This window comes from Pteronotus mesoamericanus, unplaced genomic scaffold (genome assembly GCF_021234165.1).
Source record: "Pteronotus mesoamericanus isolate MK-2021 breed Mesoamerican mustached bat unplaced genomic scaffold, CSHL_Meso_final contig_116, whole genome shotgun sequence".
Lineage (NCBI taxonomy): Eukaryota > Metazoa > Chordata > Mammalia > Chiroptera > Mormoopidae > Pteronotus > Pteronotus mesoamericanus.
In genome coordinates this window covers 2,870,894-2,897,341 of record NW_026555027.1, presented here as the reverse complement: position 1 = coordinate 2,897,341, position 26,448 = coordinate 2,870,894, and the positions used below count along the sequence as shown (strand labels likewise).

At 47.9% G+C, this 26,448-nt stretch overlaps 2 protein-coding genes across 2 annotated transcripts in view; both read right to left on the bottom strand.

Annotated features, from left to right (window-relative positions):
- MRPS6 (mitochondrial ribosomal protein S6) overlaps window positions 1-26,139 on the bottom strand; it is a 58,147-nt gene extending 32,008 nt beyond the window's left edge. The window contains exon 1 of the mRNA XM_054578116.1: window positions 26,004-26,139. Within this exon, the coding sequence (XP_054434091.1) occupies window positions 26,004-26,048 (45 nt within the window). The 5' untranslated portion in view covers window positions 26,049-26,139. The remainder of the gene's footprint in view (window positions 1-26,003) is intronic.
- SLC5A3 (solute carrier family 5 member 3) lies at window positions 1,444-26,098 on the bottom strand. Its single transcript, XM_054578104.1, has 2 exons — window positions 26,004-26,098; window positions 1,444-5,109 (listed from the first exon to the last, which is right to left on the bottom strand). Exon 2 carries the CDS (start codon window positions 4,770-4,772, stop codon window positions 2,616-2,618), a length of 2,157 nt encoding a protein of 718 aa, XP_054434079.1. The 5' UTR covers window positions 4,773-5,109; window positions 26,004-26,098; the 3' UTR covers window positions 1,444-2,615.
- Window positions 26,140-26,448: the final 309 nt, after the last annotated feature.

Genomic DNA, 26,448 nt, shown 5'->3' with positions numbered 1-26,448 from the left:
ACGAAGATGCAGCCAGCAAGCCACACACTTTCAAGCACGTTATCTGTTACTGGGAAGCAATAAGGACAAGCTTCAGGGACTTCAGTCTAAATAAAGTGATGTTTATACTGCTAAGAATAAACAATCCTAATGGATATGCTAATATGTCATTCCTTATTTACAGGCATTATTACTCTAAACTTTGACCTACTGCTATATACACACACACAGACACAAGAGGATGTACTTTACATATTATACTAAGACAGCAGCAGAGAGAAGACAGGGGGACCCTAACAGTCCAAACTATGAGGACTCAACATAAAAAGGGGGGAGGGATCTACATAAACACCACCTATTCGTTGATGCTGCAAATAAAAAGGGTAAGAAGGCTGCCCAGCCAGGACGCCAGCCCTCACTGTGGGAGTGCGCAGCGACGTACTCCAGGAGATTCTAACTCCTACAACCCAATGCCAATTTGAAAAATCGAAGATCCTATTATTTCCCCAAATATTGCAAGGTTGTCTCAAAGGAGGAACAGCTCTTTGAGGAAGGAACAAACCACAAGCAAACCATGCGTCCAGAGCTGGACACTGGTTATCTGTTCTTCCCAGTGGACTCTGTGACCCTGAACATGTCATAGCCTCAGCTTCTATACAAGAAAAGGATGGTCCTATTTATTTGGCCCCCAACTTACAAATTGAGGAAAAAAAAAAAAAAACCTCTACAAGGCACACTAAGCTCTCAAAAATCATGCTAGTCATACATGAATTATTTTTTCATCTACAGACTCAGTCCATCAGAAAGCTTCCTGGAAGAGGAAAGACATTATGCTATCTGGTAATTTCTAAAATCAACTTTGGACTGATCAAGTCCACCAGTAATTAATGAAACTGGTTTATAGAATATACAAAAATTTTAAAGTCATTAGGACTGAGTTTTGATTCAAAATCTACAAAAGTACCTAAAAAGTAATAATTTTCCCTAAACAATAAAAGCTTAATAAAATCATGCATTTTAAAAAGTATCAGAATATGGAAAAGTCAAAGAAAGTAGATACACAGTCTCCTTCACCTGTCATGGAGTTCTGAGAAAGGATGGCGTGGCGCGCACACAAATACAGAACGTGCAGCGAGCAGAGCTTCGCTGGAGCACACCGCCAGTGCCCTCTTCTCGCGAAGCGCCAGCGGCCTGTGGAACTGACTCCCACCTGTGACGGCTGCAGCTGTGGACCAAGCCGCATCGAGAGAGAGGGTCCTGTCCCACGAGTTCTGCCATGTCCTCCACGGGGCCCCCCCGCCAAACCCAGGTGCACCTGTTCCTGGCACCTCTGAACACGCTGTCCTTTCTGCAGAAAACCTATCCTGACAACCCACCCAGGAGAGAGCACGCACTCCGAGTTTCCTGTTCCTGATGGCCACTCGGCACTGAAACACCCTAATGCTCTCAGTCACTTAACTTTTTCAGCAAAAACTTACAGGCCAGGTACAGATGGCAAGTCTTTTGAAAAGGTATGTCAGAAAAATAACTTTATCAAGGGTCCAATATGATCTCAGAATTGAATTTTCTCTAAAAACTCAACCTCAATAGATCACGACCTAATCAAGCAGGGCCGCCCAGAGCCACGGCAGTGTTGATTTGTCTTCAAACATCTGGACGTCTCCTGCACCTGGAGCTGCGTGGGAAGGCATCTGGCCAAGAGAGAATGTTGCAAAGTGGCAAGAACACATCCAGAGAATCAGTGGAGTCTGAGCAATCACCTGTGTAGCCTACGTTGATTAACACCACTTAGAGGCTGCTAATTCCCAAACTATATAAAAAACCTTAATTTGGTCAATAAATGTAAAGATCATCAGCAATGTTTATTTCATCTCCCCCCCGCCCCACAGTCATTGAACAATACAATCATGACATGTAACTTTATAGAGACAGACTTGGTGGTCACTTGAGTATGGTTCACTAAAACTTCAAAAGTAGGAAAAAAGGAACTGGAACAAACTTTTCCCCAACATTGCATATACTGGTGGTACAAGAACAGCTACAGAAAGACATTCTCCCTTTCTTTTGGCAATCGGAATCCACAGGCTCATGCTAACAAAAGGGACCTGGCACTAACTAACGCATCCTGAAACAAGCACCTCACCAGCACGTGAGTTAGGTTTTCAGTACATAATCAATTATACAATGTCTACAAATTCAGTTCTTTTTAAATGGTAGGAGGGATTACAGAGACAGAAAAAACTCTGAAACAAGCACGTCCTCTACTTCGGTTGAGAAGGCCTACCACCATTTGGCAGTGCAGATGGTGTGCTGTTGGAGATACCTTAGCATATACTCTGCTCTATGTGTTCTATGAGAATAATTGGTCTCACTTTGGTATGAAAAATTTTAAACCACATTTGCACAATTCAGTCTGTTAAACAAGTTTTGCTTCATTTAGGTTGAAAAGTTACTTTTATCCATCTCTGGGAAAATAAAGTCTTGCAAATAGAAGATGTTCTGCTACGTAAAATTTGGCTACAACCTACAGCGTAAACAATGCCTGAGAGATGCAACAGTTACGTAAGTTTGTTTGTTTTCTTTTTTCCAAAGACCAGTATTTTCTTAAGTTAGTGTTTCATCATATCCTTAAAAGTTCATAAGGAGAAATAAACAAACATGAAAATTCCAAGTGAACACACAGCAAAAAGTCCAATATTCAGTATTAGCTTCACTCGCGGAGGCTCTTCCAGCATCTGTAAACAAACGGCCTCCTCCTCCATCAGGTCTCTGAGACTCCTCTTGCTGAGGCTCTTGCTTTTAAAGCCACAGAACCAATCTATATACTTCCAATACCGGCCTCCCTCCTCTGCCTCTTTCTTTCTCTCTTTCTCACCCATGAGGGCTGCTTGCCCATTGGAATACGCATCTACTGGTGTTTCTGCCTCCGAATGACCTAAGGAGGCCACTGGGTTGCCCTCCTCTCTGCAGGTCACCAAGAGGTTAACATCTTCAGGCTGAAGGCCCTTGATGCTGTCTTCGGATTTCCCGTTGGGTATGACATGGTTGACGGCCTCACTGTTCTCACCGCATCGCAGCATGCTCTTCTCCTGCATCTTGTACGGCTCATCTTTTGGGGAGCAGCTCTCCTTCACCACCAGGCTCTTCCTAGACCAGAAGGTGGTGGTACGAATCTGTTCCTTCGTGGGAGGTGGTGTGAGGAGGCTAACAATTACCGTGACAAGTCCTGTGACCCAAAACAATGCTGTGGCCACATACATGTAATGAATGTCTTTGATAAAGCCTGGCCTGTCATCAGGCTGGTCACATTCTGGGGCCCGGTACGCAAAGGCTAGTGTCAAACGGACTACTCCGAGGACAAAGCCAGCCATTCCACCATAGAATGCCCCTTGTTCATTGCAGCGCTTCCAGAAAATTGCCAGAAGGAACAGGGCCGCAATGGGGGGAGTCAGGTAATCTGCCACCTCCTGGATGTAAAGGTACATCTGGCCGCCTTGCATCTCCACGATGATTGGCACCCACGCAATGCTGATCACCACCATGAAAGCCACAAATATCCGCCCTACAATCATGAGCTCCCGGGAGCTTGCGCTCTTGCGGACAAGCTTGTACACATCGAGGGTGAATATGGTGCTGGCGCTGTTGAAGATCGAGTCCAGGTCGCTCATCAGTGCCGCGATCATCACCGCCATCATCAGGCCCCGGAGGCCCACAGGGACCAGCTTCATGACCAGCCGCGGGTAAGCGATGTTAGAGCAGCCGGCTCTGCTGCCGCACACATGCATGCAGTGCTCTGGGTTGATGCAAGCGATATCGTCAGCAAACAGTATCCGGGAGATCATCCCCGGGACCACAATGATAAACATCGGCAGGAGCTTCAAGAAGCCGGCCATCAGAGTAGAGCCTTTGGCGTGCGCGATGTTCTTGGCTGCAAGCACCCGCTGCACGATGACCTGGTCGGCACACCAGTACCACACTGAGGCTGGGGTCTGCCCGAGAATGAACCCCGGCCAGGGAACGTCTTCGTCTGTTGGGTTCCGCAGCATTTTCAGTGCGTCTTCCTTAGGGTGGACATTGCAAGAATTGGTGTTGGAAAGGTTGTATGTCAACAAGATGGAAGTGACATTGGGCGAAGCCAACATGTACCTTCTCTTAACTTCCTCAAACCCGCCAATCTCCATCATGCTAATAATCATAAGCGTGAGCGCCCCAACGATCATGAGCAGAGCCTGCAGAGTGTCTGTGTAGATCACTGCCACAAGGCCTCCGGTGACAGTCAGCAAAGCAGTCATGCCAATGAGCAGGATGACAGACACATAAAGGTTCCAACCCAAAGACTCCTGGATAAAGAGCGCACCTGAATACAGGTCCACTGAGAGCTTGGTGAAGATATAGAGAATCAGAGACAAGGCTGCAAAATAGACCTGAATCCTATGGCCACCGAACCGCTTGGACAAGTATTCAGGCATGGTGTATACCCCCGACCGGATGTAAATGGGGATAAAAACCCATCCCAGCAGTTGCAAAAGGAGTAAGGCATTGAATTCCCATGCGCCTACTGCAAATCCACTTGCAGCTCCAGATCCTGCCAGCCCAATGAAGTGCTCACTCCCAATGTTGCTCACAAACAGAGAGGCACCAATTGCTACCCAGGTCATAGAGCGCCCAGCCAGGAAGTATCCACTCACGGTGCTTCTATTAGATTTCCACATGGCAAAAAAGCCAATGCACATGACCAGGATAAAGTACAGGGCCACTATGGCAATGTCTGCTGTCTCCAGTACAGCCCTCATTTTGGTAACTTTGTGAATAAAGGTGTCCAATGACAGAAGCGTCCAACTTTTTATTTACTCATTAGTAACCCAGCCAAGTCTGTAAACCATACGTGAACTGGACTACACAGAGCAACAGAGCAGGTCAAGTCTTTGTCCTTTGGTTTGCTGTCTTGATGGTGGTGGCTGTGATAAACTTTGAAGGAGACAGTTTAAATTTTCCTCCGCTTCTTAATTGGAATTGAGAACTTAGCTCGTACTCTTAATCCACTCTCCACAAGACCATCAGCATTTACTCAGGTGCTGGAGGAGAAATTCTGAGTTGCAGCTAAGTCTAGTGAAGCCTACTGTACCAACCCTGCAAGGCAGCAAAGACAAAAGACAAAGATTGAATTAGAGGGAGCTCTCACCAAGCCATGAGGAAATGTTCAGTCTAGCAAAACGGCACAAGACATTCTTTATAAAAAGGAAAAAAAAAACTTTTAAAATATACTTCATTTCCACAGGAAAGCGCAATTCGTACTATCACAGCTGATGCTTAAGGTCAGTGAAAATATTTATCATTTTGAACTAAGAACAAAGATTTATCAACCTCATAATGACAGGGCCTGACTTCTCTGGCAACTAAGAATCGCCCCCCACGACACCGCCCTTGCCTGTCTCGCTGCGGCCGTCTCAGACCGCAGCGGGCGCCAAGGTCTTCAGACACCTTAAAAAGGGGGAAGAACACCAGTTCATGAAGAGCACCGCGGGGGTCTTCACCCGGCATGAGCCCCAAGAGTAACATGATGGCCAGCGAAGTTGCTCGATGAACAAGTAGGTGGTGTTTCTGAGGTGTTACCATCTAGCCCCGAACAGAAAAGAAGGTGTTGCTTACTCTATGCAAATCTGATGTTACAAAATCTCCCTGGATTCCTACTAAAAATGTCCATCTGTACTAATTATCATACAGGAACCTAGACATTGTGAGACGGCTCCTGTGCTGAGGGGAGAAAAGACATTCCACACACACACACACACACACACACACACACACACACAGTGGAACATACAACTCATAAAACCACCCTGTGTTTCATTCTTCTGACCGCTAGAAGAAGACATTGAATGATTAAAACAAAATGTTCAAAGAGGTAATTTCCTTCCCTTCCTGTTCATCGGGCAATTATTTCCAAGAGGCTCTGAGAGGATAAAAGCACCGACGCAGGTCTGACTGTGTTGAGTATTTTTCCTTTTTCATGCTTTCCTGTTGAAAGGTAGAGAAAGCTGGGAGAGGAGGGGGGAGGAGAAAGTTTTCTGGAAGACTGAAAAGTAATTTGATGTTTAGAACACCTTCCAAACCTCAACAAAACAGACATTTGTCAACCGTTAGATAATAAGGCATCTTCAGTCAGTGAATCAGGTATTTTTCAGTCTGGATTAAGGTAATCACCCTGCAAAACACATTTAAATTTACCTAAAATCAAGTCTGTGGATTTGATGGTTTTTCTCCTGGAAAAGAGACAAATTCTGAATCTTCAAAGTTAATTATAAGTGTAGCCGACAGATCAACATGCGAAACGCTGCTAATCAAACTAATGTCTTCCACATAGGGCAACCTCAGAGTGAAACGTTTTTCTATGCTTGACAAAGCACATGCTTTTTGATGAGTCTAGGCATTTTTCTTTAAAAATCAGTAGCAACTTTAAGTCCTCTAAATGATAGTAAAGCTACCTCTTTTCAAAATTGTTCAACAGAGACCACAGTACTAAAAATTAAAACACACACTTTTCACTGGCTAGGAATGCAGCTGAAAATACCGCCTCAATTTCAATGCCCTGCCAAATTAGCTTTATATGTGTAATTCATAAAGCTGCCTAGATAGAAATGTCTCAGCCCACCTTTAAGCCTTTCTCAGGCATAAAGCACTACAATAATTATACAAAGAAATAATAAAAATCCTTCCTCTTAAAAGCCAGTGTCAACGACTGGCGTTAAGAAAGCTGCCAGACACTACAAGTTGGGATTTGTATCACTTTATACTTGCCAAATCCTGAAGGTGATCACATTTCTATGTCTATTCCCCACCCCCCAAAAAACACTTCCTGGTTATTAAAAAAAAAAAAAAAAACTTGGACACTTTTCTGGAAGAACCACCTAAATCTACAATGAAGTCTAATCAGATGACCCAAGAACATCACCGAAAAGGGCGTCCTTCCTGCTTCAGGGCACGGCCAGGCCCTGCATCGCCATGGCGGCCACAGCTTATGAAACCCCGCCTTCAGCAGCGCTCTCGGGCCTGTGACCCAAAGCCCTCACTGGCCCTTTCAGGTGTCACTCTTCCCAACGGCAGTGGCAGACCGTGTGCTTCCCCGAGAAGGGACGAACACCCAGAGCGGTTTGTTTGGAGGAGGGCAGGGTGGGATATGTGTTGTAGCAGCAACTTTTTGTTAGAGACGAAACAGGCACTTCCTTTCCTGGTCACTGCGAAGCACCCTACTATCAGTCACATTGTTGTTCGGGGTCAAGCATCTTAGCCTTATCCTGCTCCCCGGTCAACGCTGCCACTAGCGTGTTCCCGCGCCTGGCCCACCCTCTCCGGCTTCTCCGGAGCAAGTGGGGGAGAGACCCCCTACCCCCAGGAGGGCAGCAGGGAGGGACGGCGCACCCGCAGAAGGCCAGCGAACCGCTGCTCTGCACCTCTGCCTCCTCAAAGGTGCTGCGGGATGCACATCTGCACGCCGTGCAGTTTGGGGGCAGGTTTAAGGGTTTTCGATTTAAACAAAAACCGTCCAGAGACCAGCACCTGGTAAAGACTGAAAAAACAAAACAAAACCAAAAATAGGTCAATTTAGTTTGTAGAAAAATATAAAATACTGTAAAATATTTCAAATTCTGAACGTCAGACCTTTAGGAGATGAATTGTGCATTCCTTAAAAAGTATTCCAAATAAAATATACAGTATGTTTTAAATACTTTTCTCTTTGTTTTAAAGCAGCAAACATTTCAACAACAACAACAGTTGTCCCTAGGCACCCAGGGCGTGGATGGCTTCCAGGACTAACACGCAAGTCCCCTCCATGAAGTGTGGCATATTTGCATATTGCCTACGTTTGCAGCAAAGGCTACTGCAGGGTGTGCCAACCGATGGCTTTATTCCTGGGGATGCAGCACCGTGCTCTTGGCATGGCAAACTCAGGTTTTGCTTTTTGGAACTTTCTGGGATATTTCCCCCCCAAAGTATTTCCAAACTGTGGTTGGCTGAGTCGTCAATGCAAAACCTGTAGATACGGAGGGTTGGCTGGATAACAAACATTATCCAAAGACCGTTTATTTTTAGGAAGAATATACACAGAAAACTTTTTCTCTTCACCTAAAATGAAGCTTTTTTTTAACTTTCTTTCTAGGACTACACTGGTTCACAATGCAATCAAGCCTCTTTGGTGAGACACAGGGGACATGGGTATAGCACTTAGATGTGTGGGTTGGCTCCTTCGTAGCACATTTTTAAGAAAACAATTATTTCAATAATAAGAGTGGTATTTGTAGAATGGATAAAGAAATGGTCCCCTAGTGGCAATGGAGAGAATAGACTTCACCAAATCTCAAACACAAGGGAATGTGGAACCAGTAAACTCCCATCCACCCACAAAAGAGGGGCTTCCTTCTCAAAAAGTAACATTTTACTGATAATTTTCCACAACATTGGAACATAATTTTGGTACCCTTTCAAGTACCTGGATGAATTAAATCACAACTGAAGAATTAATCCCAACTGGGAAATACACGTATTTGCTGCATTGGAACAATCAGAAAGAGGAAAACAGGTGACCGAATTTATATCAGTTATTAAACTCCTTCAGATAATAGAATCAAATTATAATTAGTAATAATGACCAAATCCAACGTCTTTCTCCTAATATCTAGGTCAGCCACTTAACACAGCGACCCTAAAAGTGACCCCGCAGCCCTTGTGGCTTTGGAGGTGATCTGAAAACCTCACGCTCAAAGGAGAGGCTGAACAGGCTCGGCCCAGCGCTGTCCCAGGCAGGCCACCGCGCCTCGCTCACACTCTGCCCCCGTGAACAACGCACACTGCGCCAGCGGGCCGCATCAGGGCCGCACACACCTCCGAAGCCTCGTCCGAGCAGGTGGCACCGTCGGGAAGGCAGGGGGCCTCCGGGGGGCGGGGAGCCCCGCCTGCCACTGCCAGACAGCAGCGCTGTAGCCCAGCGGCAGTCCGTGAGCCCCAACCATCTCTCTTGTAAAACCCAACCTCTGCCTTGCTCCTGATGGTTTCATTCGGAACAATTAACATGCAGAACGTACATGATATCGCCCAGTACAGTGGGCAGGTGCTCAATAAATGTCACTTCATCTTTAACTTGTAAAGGCTGCAAGTGACAATATCGGCTTCTTTCAAATTAAACTGTCAACCACATGCTGGGAATCCTAGGATCCTCATTACAGATTTTAAAAAGTAGGTAAAATAAGGTATTACATACACAGTTCTCCCACAAATACTCTGAAGAGGCTCCCAACCATCTCATCAACTATTTGTTCCTATTTCCATCAATTTATTCAAGTAAAATACAAAAAAATTTAAACTAATACAAAATTCCACTGAGGGACTTCTGCGCGTTTCAGTGAAGCAGATCCCACGGGCAAGGGGACAGAGGGCATGGTCCCGAGGGGTCCCCAGTGCGCACGCCTGCACTGCGGACAGGCAGGGTCATCTGGGCCACAACAGCAGCGCGCCTGATGCCACCAGTAAAGGTTCTGGCCAATTTTAAATTATAAATGGAGCTGAGAACAACACTACACAAAAACGCAGGAGGTGCCAGTCCCTAAAACGCTTAAGAGTCTCTGCCCTTATGTCCTCCCCTTTGACAAGACACTTCTATTACCCCCACAACTCCTGCTGTCCGAGGTCGTCGGCAGATCAAGGAGACTGAAGCAGCCCTTCTGGAGCTCCAGGGCCGGTCAGGCTGCCTTTGAGGGCCTCCAGGGCCTGCGTGCCCCCCGCCGGCAGCCGTGTCTCCCCAGCAGAAGGGGCTCCAGCAGCCTCGCCTCTGAGGGAGGGGAGGGTCAGCAGGGAAGGTTGCAAAACATCTCTTCAAGTAAAATTTATTCACCTAGAAAAGCTCAAACTACCAGATTCCTCATTCCACACACACATACATACACATTCCCCAAGATACACTCATTTTAACTTCCTTCTATCAATTAGAGGTTTGACTTTGTCGGCCTGTTTTTAAAGAAGTCTCAGGGAATGAAGGCCTTCGGGGTGTGGGGCCAACTCTGAAGCTGCTTTTTTGTGGGTGATACTGGATCATGAATGTGGAGCAAACTCCAATAACCTTTTTTTTGAGAGATGAAATACCGGATCAACAGCACACTGATACTATATCATATAACCCTAATGACTAAAACATCCATTAACTTTTAATGAGTAGAATTCAAGAGGTTCCACGCTATTTGCTTGTTGAAGACTGGTTATCAAAGACAAGCTATAAATAAAGGACATGATGGATTAAAACCTGACACTTCCTGACCGAAGCTCTAAAGGCCTTATAGGTACTGGGCCTACAGTGTCACATGCATTACTTTGATCCTCACGACAATCATGGGATGCGTTCAATCACTGTGATCACTTTGCAGGCGAGACCCCCGAATGATGGCAGCCACAGGACCAGCACCAGGACGCACGTGCCTGTGTTCACGGCCACCTGCACCTGGCTCAGTGGCTTCTGCCCTCGATCACAACACCATCTTCAATGAAAAGGATGCTGACAGAGAGGCCCTGAGGTAAGATCCAACTCAAGTGTCCATGTATGATCACCCATAAACGCGTAATATGCACGGGGGAAAAACAGTCAATACAGAAAATCCCGGGGACAGGCTCCTGGGTGGAGGGCGTGAACACGCAGAGCAGGGACCCTGCCGACTCGGCCGCGAGACCCGCTTCTCGTTGCCCAGGCCTCGGCCTTCACTCCCTTCCTCCGCAACGAACCGGAGGCTCAGAGTCTCTCCCGCACCTGACTCGGTCACCACGGGCTATGGAAGTCCCTCCAAGCCCGTCTTCCTTCACTGCCAACTCCCAGGTCTTCAAGACATTAGGTTAAAAAAACCGGTGTATGTGACTCACAGACCCACAAGTTCTCATAATAAAATCTATGGGCCGCTGCTCTTAGTGAATGAGGTGTTGGTGGCCACCCGTCCTTTTGTTTGGGAGCATAAATAGTTTGGGTCAGATCCCTTAAACCCAGTTCTACTCAGTTCTCATCTCAGAGGACGGCAGCTGCATCCTCACTACAGTTGCTCGGGGCAAAGTATCAACCTTTCTCGAACAGCCTGCTCGCCTCCACTCGCCCCACACGCAGCCGGGCCTTACCCTGCAGGTTCTTCTTCACACACACAGCCCCTCACCCCTCATCCACCAGCACCTGGTCCCAACTGCCACCCCAGCCCACCCAGGCAGCTGTTGGCCCAGCCTCTCCACCTGCCCTCGAGGCCCCAGCCCTTGGCCCACCGCAGGGCATTAATTAACATGGCGAGCTGCCCCGTAACACACAATGCACACTAGGCCAGACGCACCTCAGGGCCTCGACACTGGCTGGCTCCTAGGCAAGGTACAAGTGCAGGTTTCCACGAGACCTGCTCCCCTCTCACCCACAGCATTGCTCTAAAGGAACCTCCCTGACCATCTCAACTGCCCCTTGTCCTGCTTTGTTTTCTTCATGGCACTCAACCCCCTTCAGCACACGCTAAAACTCGCGTATGCTTACTGCCTCCTCACCCCCAGAAAGTGACCTCCACGAGGGCAGATCCTCGTCTGTCATTCACAGGTGTGGTCTGTGTCTACAACACTGCCTTGCATATTGCCGGTGCTCAAATGTTTGTTAAATAAACAAATCAAATATTAGTAACTAAGTACCCAATCAATACTGGTAAACTTCCAATGCCCTACACAACCATCAACAGTGGGTCTCTTTGTAAAACAGGTAAGAGGCTACAGGCTGAAAGGCCCAGGAGCGGACTGGCCCAGCCCCCACCACGGGGGCCGCACGTCGCCTGGGCAGGGACGCCCTCCTTGCAGGTCAAGGCACCCAGGCCTGGCGCAGAAGAGTGCACCCGGATCCGCCACCTCTCCCCCCGCCACCCACTGGACTGGCCCGCTGCCCTTTGCTGTGCCACCCCCACTTCCAAACGCACTCCGGGCCAGACCCCTGCTGCTGTCAACTCGCCCTTCACAGCGGGCAGTGCCAGGCACAGGCCTTCCTCCCCACGTGCCTTCCGGGCTACGGTCGCGTCCACACAGTCACACAGGCAGCACAGCGCGGGCAAGCAGCACTTCCTTCCAACCCCCCTGCACAAGCCCAAGCCCAAGCCCAAGCCCTGCTGAGGTGGGCAGAGGAAGAGCCTCTCCCTTCCCCACCGCATTCAAAGAGCCCACGTTCCCACAGGAGAGAAGAACGAGCCACATTAATAACCGCCATTCACTGACACCTGGGCCAGACGGCATCTTCCCGCAACAAGGTATCATCAACTCATCTAAAGCCCCAGGAGGCCAGCAGGACAATGACCCCCAATTTACAAATGACAAACTGAGGGCACATGATAGGATCACAAGGGGATCCAGAAACATCCTCTGGGAAGCTGGGGTACTATCCTTCTCAACACTTTCCAGGACGCTATACATGAAAAAGTGGAAATAAACACAAGTCAGAAAAAAATCAATACAGGAATGATGCAATTAGAAAATCACCCTCTGCGCACCCCAGCAAACTGATGGACCTAGGCAACGATAACGACAGACACTAGAACCCTGACGTGACCGACGGGCGGGGGCTTCAGAGTGGATGGACAGCAACACCTCACCCACTGGGAATCCACCTCCCCACTCCAAGGCAGGCGTGTGCCTTCTGGCGGGACACCACGCCCAGGACCGCTCCTGCACGCTTGCAGAACCAAACCACCTGCATCTAACTGAATGTTTCTACCTACTGGTTTACAGAAAATACCCAGGCCACAAGAACAATGAAAACCCAGGAAATGATTTACCAAATTCTGAACAGGGAGAAAAGCGGGGGAGCTATTCCAGGGCTGCGTCATTTAAGGACAAGGGTAGGTTCTGAGAAATGCCCCCTTGGGTGACTTGGTCGCTTTGAGATCCTCAGAGGCCCTTACACACACCTCGACGGCACAGCCCATGACACACCTAGGCTGTGTGGTATGCAACTGTCATGCATGCAGCCTGTCATTGGCAGAAACCCCGTTACCTGGCGCAAGAGACTTAAGAAGTCCTCGATCTGGACCTCTGCTTGGGTTCGGATTCAAGCAAACCAACTGTGGAGACGCAACTGAGAGAATTCAGGGAATCTGAACACAAATTAGACTCTAAGTGTTCCATAAAGGCACTATGGTTTTCTTTTTGAAAGGCCTTATCTTTTAGACACATTCTAAATATTTCCAGGAGAAATCTGGTATCTGCATTTGCTTTAAAGTAATCCAGCAGTAACTGATTCAACAGATGCCAAAACCAGAGGAAAACTGTTGGAGAAAAGAACATTCCATCTCAAGTTAATCACTCTGTAAGTCACTTAACTACAAAAGGGAGAAAAGGCACATTTACAATGGAGCGATCTGATGGATACCACCTGAGTCTAATGACTGCCTGAAATCAACAGTGGGACAAACCAAAACGCCTCCCGATAGGACATGCTGACACCTGTACGCAATGCTCCTGCCACCACGTGCAACCTGTGGGGAACAGCCAGACAAACCCAAACTGAGGGATTCCGCAGACCAGCAGCCGCAGATGCTTCGAAGTGCCGCTGTCATTACTGACAAATGCTTGAGAACTTTCTAGGCCAACGTGGCTAAACAACTAGATGCATGATCCTTAATTAAATACTGGATTAAAAAGCTACAGGATATTACTGGAGTAATGGTAAACTTGAACATAAATTTAACAATTTATAACAGTCCTGAGTCAAGGTCAAATTTCAGCGCAATGGTGTTTTTGGTTGGGAAGAAGGCCCCTATTCCTAACAAAGGCAAGTCAAGGTGCCTACAATTTGCCAATGGTACAGATTTTTTAAAAAAGGCAAATATGGATAATTCTAACAATTAGTAACCCAAGCAAAAAGCTTATAGGTATTAAAGTGTTCTTGCAACTCTTCTAAAGGTTTAAATTTTTAAGATAAAGTTAAAAACATAAAAAGTAATCTAGCAAAAAATGGGGGAAGTGAGATGAAGCCAGACTGGGAAACGTTGATTACCCACCAAAACTGGGTGATCGGAGAGCCTCAGCTGTTTCCTTTTTTATGTGCGCCCAGGGCTGCCTGTTAATTCTTACATAGAATAGGATAAACAAGGACATCAGGACAACATCGTCAAGATAATTAACTCAATAATGTCCTGTGGAAAAAGACTCAGCACCGAACAATGACAACGCCCTGTGGACTCTCTGGCCGGCGGAGGTAGAGGGCGCGGCCACTGCTCCCTCCAAGGCCGCGGCTCCGGCTCCAGCCCCCTTCCCCGCGCCGGACTCCACGGCAATGGAATTGGCCACATGTTGTGCCTTTGTCCTGCTGTCCTTCTTACCAGAACGTAACTTACCCAAAAGCTAGAACTTGGCCTTACAGTTTACTGCTCTGTTCCTCAAACACATGCTACTGCTGGTGCCAGGCAAGCACGTAAAATAGAAGGAAGTACGTCCTTCGACCTGAAGGGACTCCGACTGCAGCGCCCCCGTCCTGTGCCCCTTCTTACAGGTCCAGTGGTCGGGAGCAGAGCTTCTGGCTTGAGAGGCTGCCTCGAGGGTCCTGGCTCAGCCGCTGATGGTGCTGCTGTGTGACCCCAGGTGCCTTCCTGCTTGTTGTCACTTGTAAAATGGAAATCATGCTCTCTGACCCTTGACAGACGGCAGGACATAGTCCCTGCTCAAACCGGCTGCGAGGAACCAGGTTTTGTAAACCTGTAGGTTCACAGGGGCAGCACAGCCAACCAGGCCAACTTTGTGGTCTGCCTTCACGTTTTCTATCCTCGTCCTACTTGGTTCCAATTTTATGTTCCTAGAAAAACCATTCCTAGAACAGATATGAAAATTTCAACTTTTCCATGTGACTGAGGCCAGAAAATGTAAACACAAGAGTCTTCCTGGTAGACCAGACTTTAATTCTCTGAGGAGGCTGAGTCATAAATAAAAGATCCTAAAATTGGAATGTTTCTTCAGGCATATACTTTTGGTAGGAAAATTTAAAAACTTTCTAATTTTCCTCAAAGCTTGGGGAATATAAGATTTTTGAGAAGTAAAAAAATAACATCTCATTAATGGGATAACTTAACGGTATTTGGGAGGACTTGTAACAATTACCGTCTGAACCTAAGAAATGAACATAAAACCGAGTTATGGTGATGGAGATTATGAAATGCAACTGGATTTTTCTCCGTGTACTTCAAAAACAGGACAAATAGATTGGTATAAAAATACAGAAAAATCGGATCAGAACTGCTTGCATTGGATGTCAAAGGCAGGAAATCTTGAAATTATGACTTCCAATTATTCTACCTTCATCAGATAAAATACTAAAAGGCGGAATTTCTTTCCTCCACGCTAATCTTCTGACACTGCCGCTGCACAAACTCCTGGTCGTCGTCCGCAGGTGAGAACAGCACCCCCAGCCCATCATGTCTCGGACTTCAGATCGCCCCTGAAGGAAACTTGGCGTCTTAGGTTTTCAGGACAGCGTACTTTAAGCAACTGCTTTCCCGTGTAAATGCTAACAGAACAGAAGGTAGGCAGTGCAAAAGAATAACAATCAAAACAGCCTATTACTGGGTTATATATTTACTTAACAAGTTCAAGGGATCTTTTTAACAAGGATGCTTAAATACACCTTTCCTGTAACATCTGCCTGGCAAAGTTCCTACCCCCAAGTTTAGCATTTCACTCGACAGCAGAAACTCACCTTTAAATCTGAAGCTAAGCCAGTGCTGAATGTTTCCCTCCGAGTTTGCAGAGAGGGCCCCTGAACACAAACTGGGAACAGCGCGGTGTCTGGGGCTTGGCCTGTCTCCCTGCCCTCCTGACAGGCGCGAAAGCCAGAGACCTGGGCGCAGGCGAAGCCCACTGCCCCGAGGACTTCCGCACACTGGACTACTGCACGTGCACAGCAATCTGGCTGTGACGGCTGTACTTGGGACTCTCCCAACAAAATTAAAGCACTTTAACAGCCAGGGCAGGGGTCAAGGAGAATGCTTTAACAGCTAAGCAAAGTCTAAACAAAGATAAAACCAGAACTCATTCTGGGGCAGAAGCAGTCAAATGCCAGTTTACGAGCATGGAAGGTTCCAGGTCAAGGTTTTGTTTTGTCAGGTCCACGCTTTCTCCCGCGACCGCGTTTCATGAACTCTCCCCCACGCCGATCCCCACGGAAGTGTTCCCAGAGCGCACAGGGACTCCCTCGGCTCGCGAACTGTAATCAGGGGGGATGAGGGGACCGGATAAATCGCTTGTGCTGCAGCCTTGGAGAGCAGAGTAAGGACCTGGACCCGAGGTTTTTACTTGCGGTCTGCTGTTCGCGTCTGGAGTGAGAGTGGGAAGTGAGAGAAGTCATCGGGATAAGGGCTTGGCTCCCACTCCGTGAAAACAGGAAGCCTGGTCAAAACCGAAGAGTCTATCATCTCCGTGCTCTGCTCCCCTCTGGGGGAGCCCTGTTTTTCCGCGATAACACCTTCCAAGACCACGGGCCATACACACTAATGGGAATTTCATAGACAGGCCCCAAGGCAAAAAAAAAAAAAAGAAAGAAAAAAAGTCATCTCCTAGACAAAGCTGTCTTTGCCCAGAGGCAGCATTTCAAACCTCTAAGAGGTTAATACAATCACCCAGACATCCAAAAAAAAAAAAAAAAAACAAAAAAAAAAAATAGGAGGAAAAAGAAAAAAAGAGAAAAGCCGAAGTCCAACAGTTTACACTAAGTCATACCTGGGGAGGTCTGAAGACAACAAAGGACCTCTCTAAACAATGCCTAAAACCAATGATCTAAATCAGAAATTACAAGATGGTAGCTATATCTAAACAACAAATACATTTCACTTGGTCCACCATGCTTAAATATTTTTTTAGTTAATTGCCAGTAGCATGAAGATCAGAATGCCTGTAAAATCTGGAGTTCTGGGTAGAAGAGGATAGGAAAGGAGCCGGCAGAGCCCGGCCCACACTCCCCCAGCAGCGACAGCCTGCAGTAGTAAGCACTAGCACCAGTGTGCGCACGCGCGCACGCACCCACACACACCCCGATCCCCCGCCACACGCCCACCCAACACTTTGCACCATGAATTAAAACACTCCAAACTGTGACAAAGTCCTCTAAGGCTGATGGCAACCATTCATACTTACCCGGTTTAAAACACAATAGTTAAGTAAGAATTTAACACAATCTATTCCTTAGGCAACTTTGTTAAATAGCTGTTATTAGCTCATGAATACATTCACACTTCATCTTGCCATCTCCAAAAGAGAATAAAAATGATTTAAAAGTTACCAGCTTTGCTACTCTTCTTGGTCACACTCGTCTCTCTGTCCTTTATTCACGCACACACCCCTCTCAAGTCTGCTTCACACAGAGCCCAGTACCCTATGCCAGCCAACATCCCATTAGGCAGCTTCAGAGTAAAATAATCAGGTGCAAAAATTAAGTCTGAAATACAGTTGGATTTAAAAGCACAACAATTAAGTGCCTATCAAAAAATGTATATTCTCTTGTAAAAGGTGTTATTTTTGGACTTGTTGGATCACAGGTACTTCTGGCTTATAAGACAATTACTAAGTCAATTAAGCATGTTAATGAAATACATACATTCCAGCAACATGTGCTATAATGTTAAATACTGCTTTATTTTAATTTCTTTTTAAAAATACAATCTGTACCAATAGGAATAAAACAAATCTCTTAAAATCACAAATTAAAAGGAAAAATGTAGTTTCGTAATACATTGCTGCTCGAAAAGGAAAATAGTAACTAAAAATACCAAGTAAAAGCAGGATCAATCAGGCTATTACATCTGCTCTGTCTGTTGATCTGCTGAAAAATGGCCAACCTTACAGCTGGAGCAACTGGCCAACTGGCAATCACACGTTTACTGAGTGATGTAAAGTACCGTTTTCCTCCCACGCCTGCCTCTGATCACCTTGGCATTGACCTATATAAAGTGCATAATTCTTTAAGACTTCTCTTCTTTACTCTTCCCAACGTCCTCACCTAAGCAGCACACCTGGGTCTTACTAAGCACTAGTTACAACGGTGGGACAGACGCAGCGACCACCGAGCCCCGCGCAGACACGTGCTGTAGCTCCCGAGGAGCCCCGGTGCCTACAGGCCCAGCCAAGGCCAGCAGCTGCTGAGCAAATGGCACACCTGTCTGGCGGAGAGGTCGGTCTACGGCGGCAGGGTTCGCAGGGTCCTGCCTACACATCACGGAGACGCCAGCGCCTGCCCTTGTTTAAGCACTGTAGCATGAGTGGATTATGGAGAACAGCTCATGTTCATTAATTATTGAGAAACTACTACATCCCAGGTTTGACTCAGTCTCAGATTCTGATAAAGTAGCTTACATAAATTTATCTTCAGGAGTCTCTTCATCAATAAGGTATAAATGGAAAACTAAGCAACCAAGTTCAGGGACTTGCCCGAGATCACAGAACTCGCTCGATGGCATGCTGAACACCTATTACCTTCAAGGTCACGTTACCACTCTCTCTACAAAGGCTCTCTGACTTCAAGGATGCTCCCATTTCAGAGACAGGGAAGTGGGGGTCCAAGCGGTTACAGCCCCTGGGAGGCAGGCACCAGGAATCAAAGCCAGGCTGTGATCTGTCCCTAATGCCTCCTAGGGTCCCACACCAGCTGTTTATCCCAACACAAAAGAACCTTATCTTTGCTCAGGATCTTACCTTCTTCAGTTAGGGTAACAAAAGTCAGACACTTAAACAGAAGCCTCCATATCCAAAACAATCGTACCCAAAAGCAGTAGGGGAAAAAAGGCAGTAGAGCTACAGTGGAAAATAAAAAAAAAAAGCATACATACGTACCTTAAACATTTTACTTAGGTTTAACACATAAACGTACGGTCATTTGCCAATCTTAATATGGGGTCAAGCACTTGGAGAACAGAAGCGACGTGAGGTTCCTTGCTGAGTGCCGTTCCTTCTGCTTGATCTACACATCTAGGATCATCAGCTACAGTCTCCACGTTCGGCTTCGTTACAGTGGAAAGCTTTAAGAGATCCCTGGAACGCAGTCTACATACAGAGTCTTCCTGGACTATTGTTACTCTTCCTCTCTGATTTTTACTTACTGCAGCCACATCTAATTCTACAGTCATTATTTTAGGGACTCACCTTTATCAAATCTTTGCAATAAATCCAACTCAGTTTTCAGGAGGTGGAGGGGTGCAGGGGAAGTTTACACTCATTTTAACAATTGAAATATTTAAATTATTATTGTAAAAACATGGTTACCTGCCATGAAATGATATTAAAAGTCAACACAACTTCTGGCAAGCATACAACTCACCCAGTGCAAGCGAAGTGCACTGACCTGAAAGTACTTACTAGCACAAGAGGCCAGCATGCTATCTCACATCCGAGACCTGTTTTAAAGAGAGGAGCGTAGTATTCTTTGTAAGGCAGCTACGTATTGACCTTATGTGCAAAGCAGGGCACAGGACAGAAATGAAACACTCTCAAGCCTCAAAAATTTGTAATCTAACAAGGAAGACAAGACACATTCACCAATTAACTGCAATACAAAGAAGCGATCCATGTGACAGGACACAGAGACACCGTGCCAGTCCCAAGGGAAGACTACAGCGTGTGCTCCGACAGTGCTAGTCTTCCTTCAACAGCTGTTTAATGCACCCAACGAGGTGAAGCGGACTGGAGGCAGGTGTTCACAGGGATGACGGGGCAACGTCGTCTCTGTGGGAAGGCGTACCCAGAAAAGCAGTGTACCACAGCACCCCAGCACACGAGAGAGAGGTACGCATGGGATCTGCAGCAGACGGCCTTGGACAATAGCGTTCGTTTGAATGTCTCTTTCCGAAAAGAGGTGTGCTGTAATTTAGCAAGAGTGACATAATCAATCAGTATGTGAAGGTAATGAAATAACCAGAAAGGCTTTGAATTATTTTCTTGTTAGAAATGCATTTCAGTTTAATTCTTCTAAAGCATCTCACGAACATGTATTTTTGCACCCCAAGAAGCATATTTACAGGTGTTAACCCCTCGGCAGCAGGGGAGAGAGACCAGCTTAAGAAAGTTCAAGAATCAAGCAAGAAAGGCGAGCGGCCATCCAGGGCAGAGAAGAGACGACGCGGGGTTGACACTGAGGGACACAAAGACTGGAATTTGTTCAGCTCCAGGTGACAGAAGACAGAGAGCCCGTAAAGGGAAGTAAGCCAAGTTTGGGGGTAGACAACTCTTTGTGCCACACTGAGTTTGCAAAGCCAGGGAAGACATCTCGGGGGCCATGACCCGCACAGGTAAAGTACAAAATGCCACAATTCTTAGCTTATTCCCCAAAAAGGCAAGTCATCCCTACAAAGGTCAAAGGTACAGTCCATAATGAGGAGGGAAAGGAAGGAGTCAAAGCAGAATGTCAGGAAACAGCACCGTAAGAGCCGAGAGAAGCGCCGAGCCTGGGGAACTGAGTCTGGGCGCTCTCAGCCAGGGCCAGCTCTGTCCGCAGAGGGCCAGGCAGTGAACACAAACAAGGCACCTGTATTTATGGACTCTGACCTTTGACCCTGACATAATTTTCACATCATAAAATGCTCTTTTGATTTCCCTCCCGGCTATTTAAGAAGGTAAAATCCCTTCCTCCCTCCCAGGCCATACAAGTGCAGGCAGCCAGCCGGCCAGACGGGCCGCGGCCAGTGCACCCGCCCCCTCTACGCGCTGGAGCCCGGGGTGCAGCCGCAGCCCCTCCCACCTTCTGGGGGTGCTGTCCTTCAGATGCGTTAACAACTTACCCGACTGCCATTAAATTTGGATGATTTTCTTAAAATTGATTAATTCTTTAAATTTGATTGCCCTAACAGATAATTACATGTTGATAACAGCCCCTGTTGCTTAGGAACACTGCCTTCCACTAAAAAGAGGCATCCCTTGTCTTGGACAGAAAAATTACACCCATGCTGCAATGACAGCAAAGGCACTGGATGACAAATACCGCCTTAGAATTTGTCCCTCATTTCTTTCCAACTCTTTTAGTTTTCTTTTTAAGTGATTTTAAAATCTAAAAGTAGGAAGACCCAATAGCAGTCTGCATGTAAATACCCAGATTTTAAAAGCCTCTACACATCAGTATTAAATGATAGTCATGAATAACAAGAAAAAATTTTAGCACGGAATGTCAACTTCTGACAGGTGTTCTTCACACATACAAACCAGGTCTGGTGAGGAAGGACTCCTCACCCCCAAGCCACTCCGTGTCCCTTAGCTGTAGCTGGGGGCAGGAGCGGGACTCCTTCTTCCATCACTGGCTGCGGCAATAAGCTGGAACCCAAGAAAACTTTAATACCAAATGAAAGCGTAACATTGTCCACAAAGCTCGAGTCTTTCATTACTGGGTAACTATTTTAAGTTGTCCGATTTGAAGCAGGCAAAAAAACACAAAGGGTGATTATTAAAGATACACGCTAAGCTGTTCAAGGAGGACCCATGAGAAAGGGGGGAAAAAAGAATAACCTAGCCGTCTGGACCGCTAGAACAAAGATGTTTCCAGCTGAACTTTTGCCTGCCACCACCTGAGAGCAGAAATGTCACCATTTCCTAGTCATCAAATGTTGCCAAGCAAGAGCCAAGCTACAACGAGCTAAGGCTCGCCAGTCCCATACTCAAGTTCATTAGCACCTGTGACTCCCAAAGGTACCTAAAACATAAACATTTTGTAGTCACTATTTTCAGAAGATTGTAACTTAGATACAACTCTACAACTAATACAAAACTTTTGCCAGCTTTTCTAATCGTAAAGGCTTGAGCGAAAACTTCACCACGTTCAGAAAACTTACTGCTTTCTACATTTAAGAACTGGAACATCACTACCCTTTGCTTTCTAAACATATCAAACCCAGGTGGTAAGTTGAACTCAGATTACATTGTAAAATTCTTTGTCTACAAAGAACTATTTCAATGAATTATCCTAAAATTTAAAATATAATCTGCTTTTCAAGAAAATTAAAACTAAATGAGTGGTATTAAACATAATTTGTGAAATGTTTTAAAGAAAAAGAGCTTACGATTTCCAAACTAGGTATCTGCTCTTTTAGTCCTACTAGAAAAATAAACACTAAAGGATGTATAAATGCTATTTTACTGTCCACACATGCATTCATTTAGCAATTAAGATAGTATCATTGTTTAAACCATTTACCTCTAATTCTTCATGTAAAAACTGAGTAGCCTGAGAAGACGTCAGGAGAAAGCGTTTCCCAGGGCCTTCCCAGCTCCCAATCTGCCACCTCTGGGCAAATACAGAGTCCCGCGGGGGGGGCCTGCTGAGTGCACTTGGCAGGTGAGTAACATGGGTGTGATAATTCAGGGCTTTAAGTTGAGCATTTCACCTAAAATGCCATATGGTGTGCTTGAGTATGATATTATTATGTTACAGAATTACATGTTCATGACTTTGTAATAAAGGATTTTGTAATAAAAAGGGCATTATTTGTGCTGGACCCTGTGTAAGACTTGATAAAGTGTTGCTAAACTAAGTAACCAAAGAACATAAATGCTCTGCATAGATTTTTTTCCTCCACCTCAAAATTCCTCTTTCTGAACCCATCACAAGCATAAAATATCTATGGTTTACACAGCTTTTCCCAGACTTCTCTACAGAGTAGGTAGCTTTTTCATTCATGCATTGGCAATTAAGTCTTTTACCAAAAGGAAATTAAATACCAGTCTTTAAAATCTAACTTCCAAGTGAAATTGAAGGGCATCAGCCATTTTCTCCCTCTTAAGAACTCTTAAGAGGAAGGACCTCAGAAATCAGCATCAGGGGTTGTCCCCAAAACGCAGCGCCGCCCTCCGTCCACCTGACTGCTGCTGCGCCGCTGGGAGGACAGGGCACAGCCCGTCCACCTCCATGCCAGCTGCTGGAACAGGCCTTCCACGCGCGGAGCCCAAACTCCCCAGGAGCCTGCAGCCCGCTGCTCCGCGGCTGTGCACTTCCACACTTGAATGCTGTGTTTTCCAGGAGCAAATGAAACTCTTTGATGCTTTCTGATACATAGGTACAACAGCACTTCCAAAATCTCTTCTTTCTGCAGAATAGGTTCTAGGACTGGTCTAAGCCATGGTCTTTTCAAATGGATTTAATCATTACCTTTAAATGACTGTTTCCCAGCATTGATTACTTTACTGTGCCCAATTTCAGAATTTAACCCCACTTCTACTTAGTTTTCATGCTACATTAAAAGTTGGGGGAAAACAGAAGTGACTTTGTTATATCCACACATTAAAATAAAATTCGAGCTAAATGGCACCTGCAAATCAATTTCTCCTTCGGAGGAACGGGTCTCTACGTTCATCAATGCACAAAGGCGGAAAGGCAACAAAAGCAGAGACTCCTAGCTTGACTCCCAGCTGCGCGCTGAGGGGACACAGCACTGCAGCTTGAGTGTGACTGACTGACACCCAGCTGGGTAGTCCCAGAGGACTCCTCCTCTGCCCCACACCCTGCGGCCTTTCCAGGGGACTCCCACACGGGACTTTCTGCTCCAATGCTGTGAGAGCCTCAACACCGTATCTGCATTACAAATTTAAAAACTCTGTGTATGCTCGATTTTAAGGAGACCAGGTAGGGGTCAAAGGAAACAAAACAATGGGGGAGGAGTAAGACACTCAGAGAGAGGAATGCTCCGCGGGCTTAGAGAGGACCCCAGAGAAGAAAACAGAAAACCCCCTCTGGGAGTCCAAGAAAAGGCTGGAGAACCACAGCCTCTTGCCTTCCACGTCTGCTCTAAGAGTTGTCCAAAACAGCGTATTTCTTCCATTCCAAGACACATAAGTGACTTGGGGAAACACAGGAGGCAATAAGCCATCCCTTCAAAGTGCTGTACTGGAAGAAGCAAATATTTCAGAATCTAAAAACGTGGAAAATACGCGACTTCAAATGGAGAGCTGCAACGGGCTTCCCGAGGGGCCGCGGGCCACCGCAGAGACAACTGCGGTCCGGCCCCAGCGGCGGCCGCACTCAACAAGCGCGCTGACTTTTCCCATTCCTCTCCCCCCAAGTATGGATCCTACTTTAGAATGCTATTTTCATGAATTGAAAGCAAGAAAAATTGTTCAAAACCAGCAAATCTTTGTGTTTGTTAAACATTTACAACATACTTAAGTTCTGTGAACAAAAAATGTGAAGTTTTTGTTGTTGTTGTTTAATCTTCCTTTATTTAGGTCAAGGAACTCTCCAGCACTAGCTTGCCACCCTGACAACGTCCTGGAACAACCTTGGGGGCTGCCGCCCCGGAGGAGCAGCTCCCCACGGATCACCCTTGGGGCTCCCTGCCCCCCTCCCACGACTTCAAGGTTCTCAATTACTGTTCTAACCAAACTGTGCTATGCGGCTTATCTAAACTAGGGTAGAAAACGGTATGCTCCGCATACAGGAGTACACCAAAAAAAAAAACAAAAAACAAACCCAACCCCCCACCCCACTGGATAGGAAAGGCAGCACACTAGGCCTGGCAGAGGAACCAGCGCGCCTGGCAGCTATGCTCCGGACAAGGCATTTGAAGCCCCATTTCAAAGGCTCACGGACAAACGTGCGTATACCCTGACTCCCCAGCGATCACCTGTTTCCTCCCCCAAAACAAGGGAAAACAACAGAAAGCTCAGTGACCGACTCCCCAGGTTCTCTGGTAGCTCCTCAGATGCCCAGGTAAAAGGGGAGCTCCAACAGTGTGCACGGGGTTATAACGTTTCCTTTCCTGCACAGTGAGTTTTGTCTTCCATTGTTCCTATTCTCCTTAAGGAGTAGAGGGGTAGGGGAGCCAAGATGGGCCCCCCCCAGGGGTTCCGCACCACCACCTATTCTGTTTTCTCCCCAACTCTCGGCTATCGAGCTGGGGGACACACGGAGAGCGGCCTGGACCGGCCAGACGGGACGAGAGGCACGGGGTGCTTTCCTGCCACCCCGGGAGCAGGGGCCGCACCGCGCTCGTGCCTCCTCTACGGAGCCCGGCCTGAGACCCGGCTCAAGTTCTGACCAAGTTCCTACCCGCCCCTCCTCCAAAATGACCCAAAGCCTGATTCCAACAGAAAACGGGCCCAGGTCTCTAGCGCTGGAGAAAGCTATGCTTCAAAGTTAAGATGCAGTATTTTTTTTTTAATTATACCTGGAAAAAAAAAAAGCAGCACACACCACAGAGCAGCACACGCTACATCACCGCATTCACGGGAGAAGGGGGACTTCAGCGCCGGCTTGCGGCGTACCTGACCCAGCACAGGGGGCGAGGAGCCAGCGCAGGCCGCGGCCCCGTGCTGGGCCCCACCGTTACCTGTGAACGGACTGCAGGTGCGCTCAGCGTCCCTCCACACCTGAGACGCCCTACTGCGATTTCAATCAAAAGCGGGGCGGTAAGTTTCTTCCAGAAGGCACAAAAAAGGTCACAGATTGGATGAATGAAACTGGGCTAAGGGCACTGGGAACAGGATTGTCGCTGGAGTCAGAAAAACAGAAGTGGAAGATTTTTTAACGTGAGACCGGCTCTAAGCGGCCGTGGTCCAGATACGACTGCACAACACGCTTTGGAGGACGTTTCATTGAGCGCGGACCGTTCCGGGCGGGCGGCGGGCGGGCGGGCGGTCGCAGGGCGGGCGACGGCGGCGGCGGCGGCGGCGGCGGCGGCGGTGGGGCCGGACCCAGGCAGCTTCGCGACGACGGAGCAGGGCCGGACGCTCGCGCGTGTCCTCCGCGGACCTTCCACTGTACCCGCGGCCCGCCCTACCCCCGCCCCCCGCCGGCCGGCCGCGTGCGAGGCACACCCTCCCGGCCGCCGCGCTCCCGCGGGCACACCCCCACCTCCCGCGAGCACGCGGCCTCGCCGAGCCGGCCGGCCCACGCGCGCCCCTCGGTGCGGACGCCCGCCCGCCCGCAGCCCCGGCCCCCTCCCGGCCTTGCGGGAAGGGCGAGGGGCGGCGGCCTAGCGGCCGTGAGGCGCCCGCACGGGAAGTCGGGTTCTCGGGGGAAGGTCACTTACCCGCTGCATGGCTTTCAGGATCAAAGCCAGCTCGTAGCGGGGCATGCCCCAAAGCACGGCGCGCGGCTCCGGACCGCGCCGACACCCGGGACGCTGGGAAACGCGGACGGCCGAGACCCGCCGAGGAGCTAGGCCAGAAGGCTGCCGGGCGGTGAAAGCAGCTCCGGCCGCGCGAGCCCGGGCTTAAAGGCTCTGGCAGCTGCGCAGATGGCGCGCCACGCCCCCGCGCGCCACGCCACGCCCCCTTCTTAAGGCGGCCGCAGCCCCTCGACAGCCCTACTCCCCGCGGGGACCCCTGGGGCCGCCGGCCCGGCAGCGGTAGCGCTGGGATAGTTATGTGGGCTTGGCGGGGGCGGCCCACGGAGGCCTCACGCCCCCTCAGGTCTTGTCGCCGCAGCCGCCGCGACCGCACCCGCTACCTACGGCTCTCGAAGCAGCTGGAACT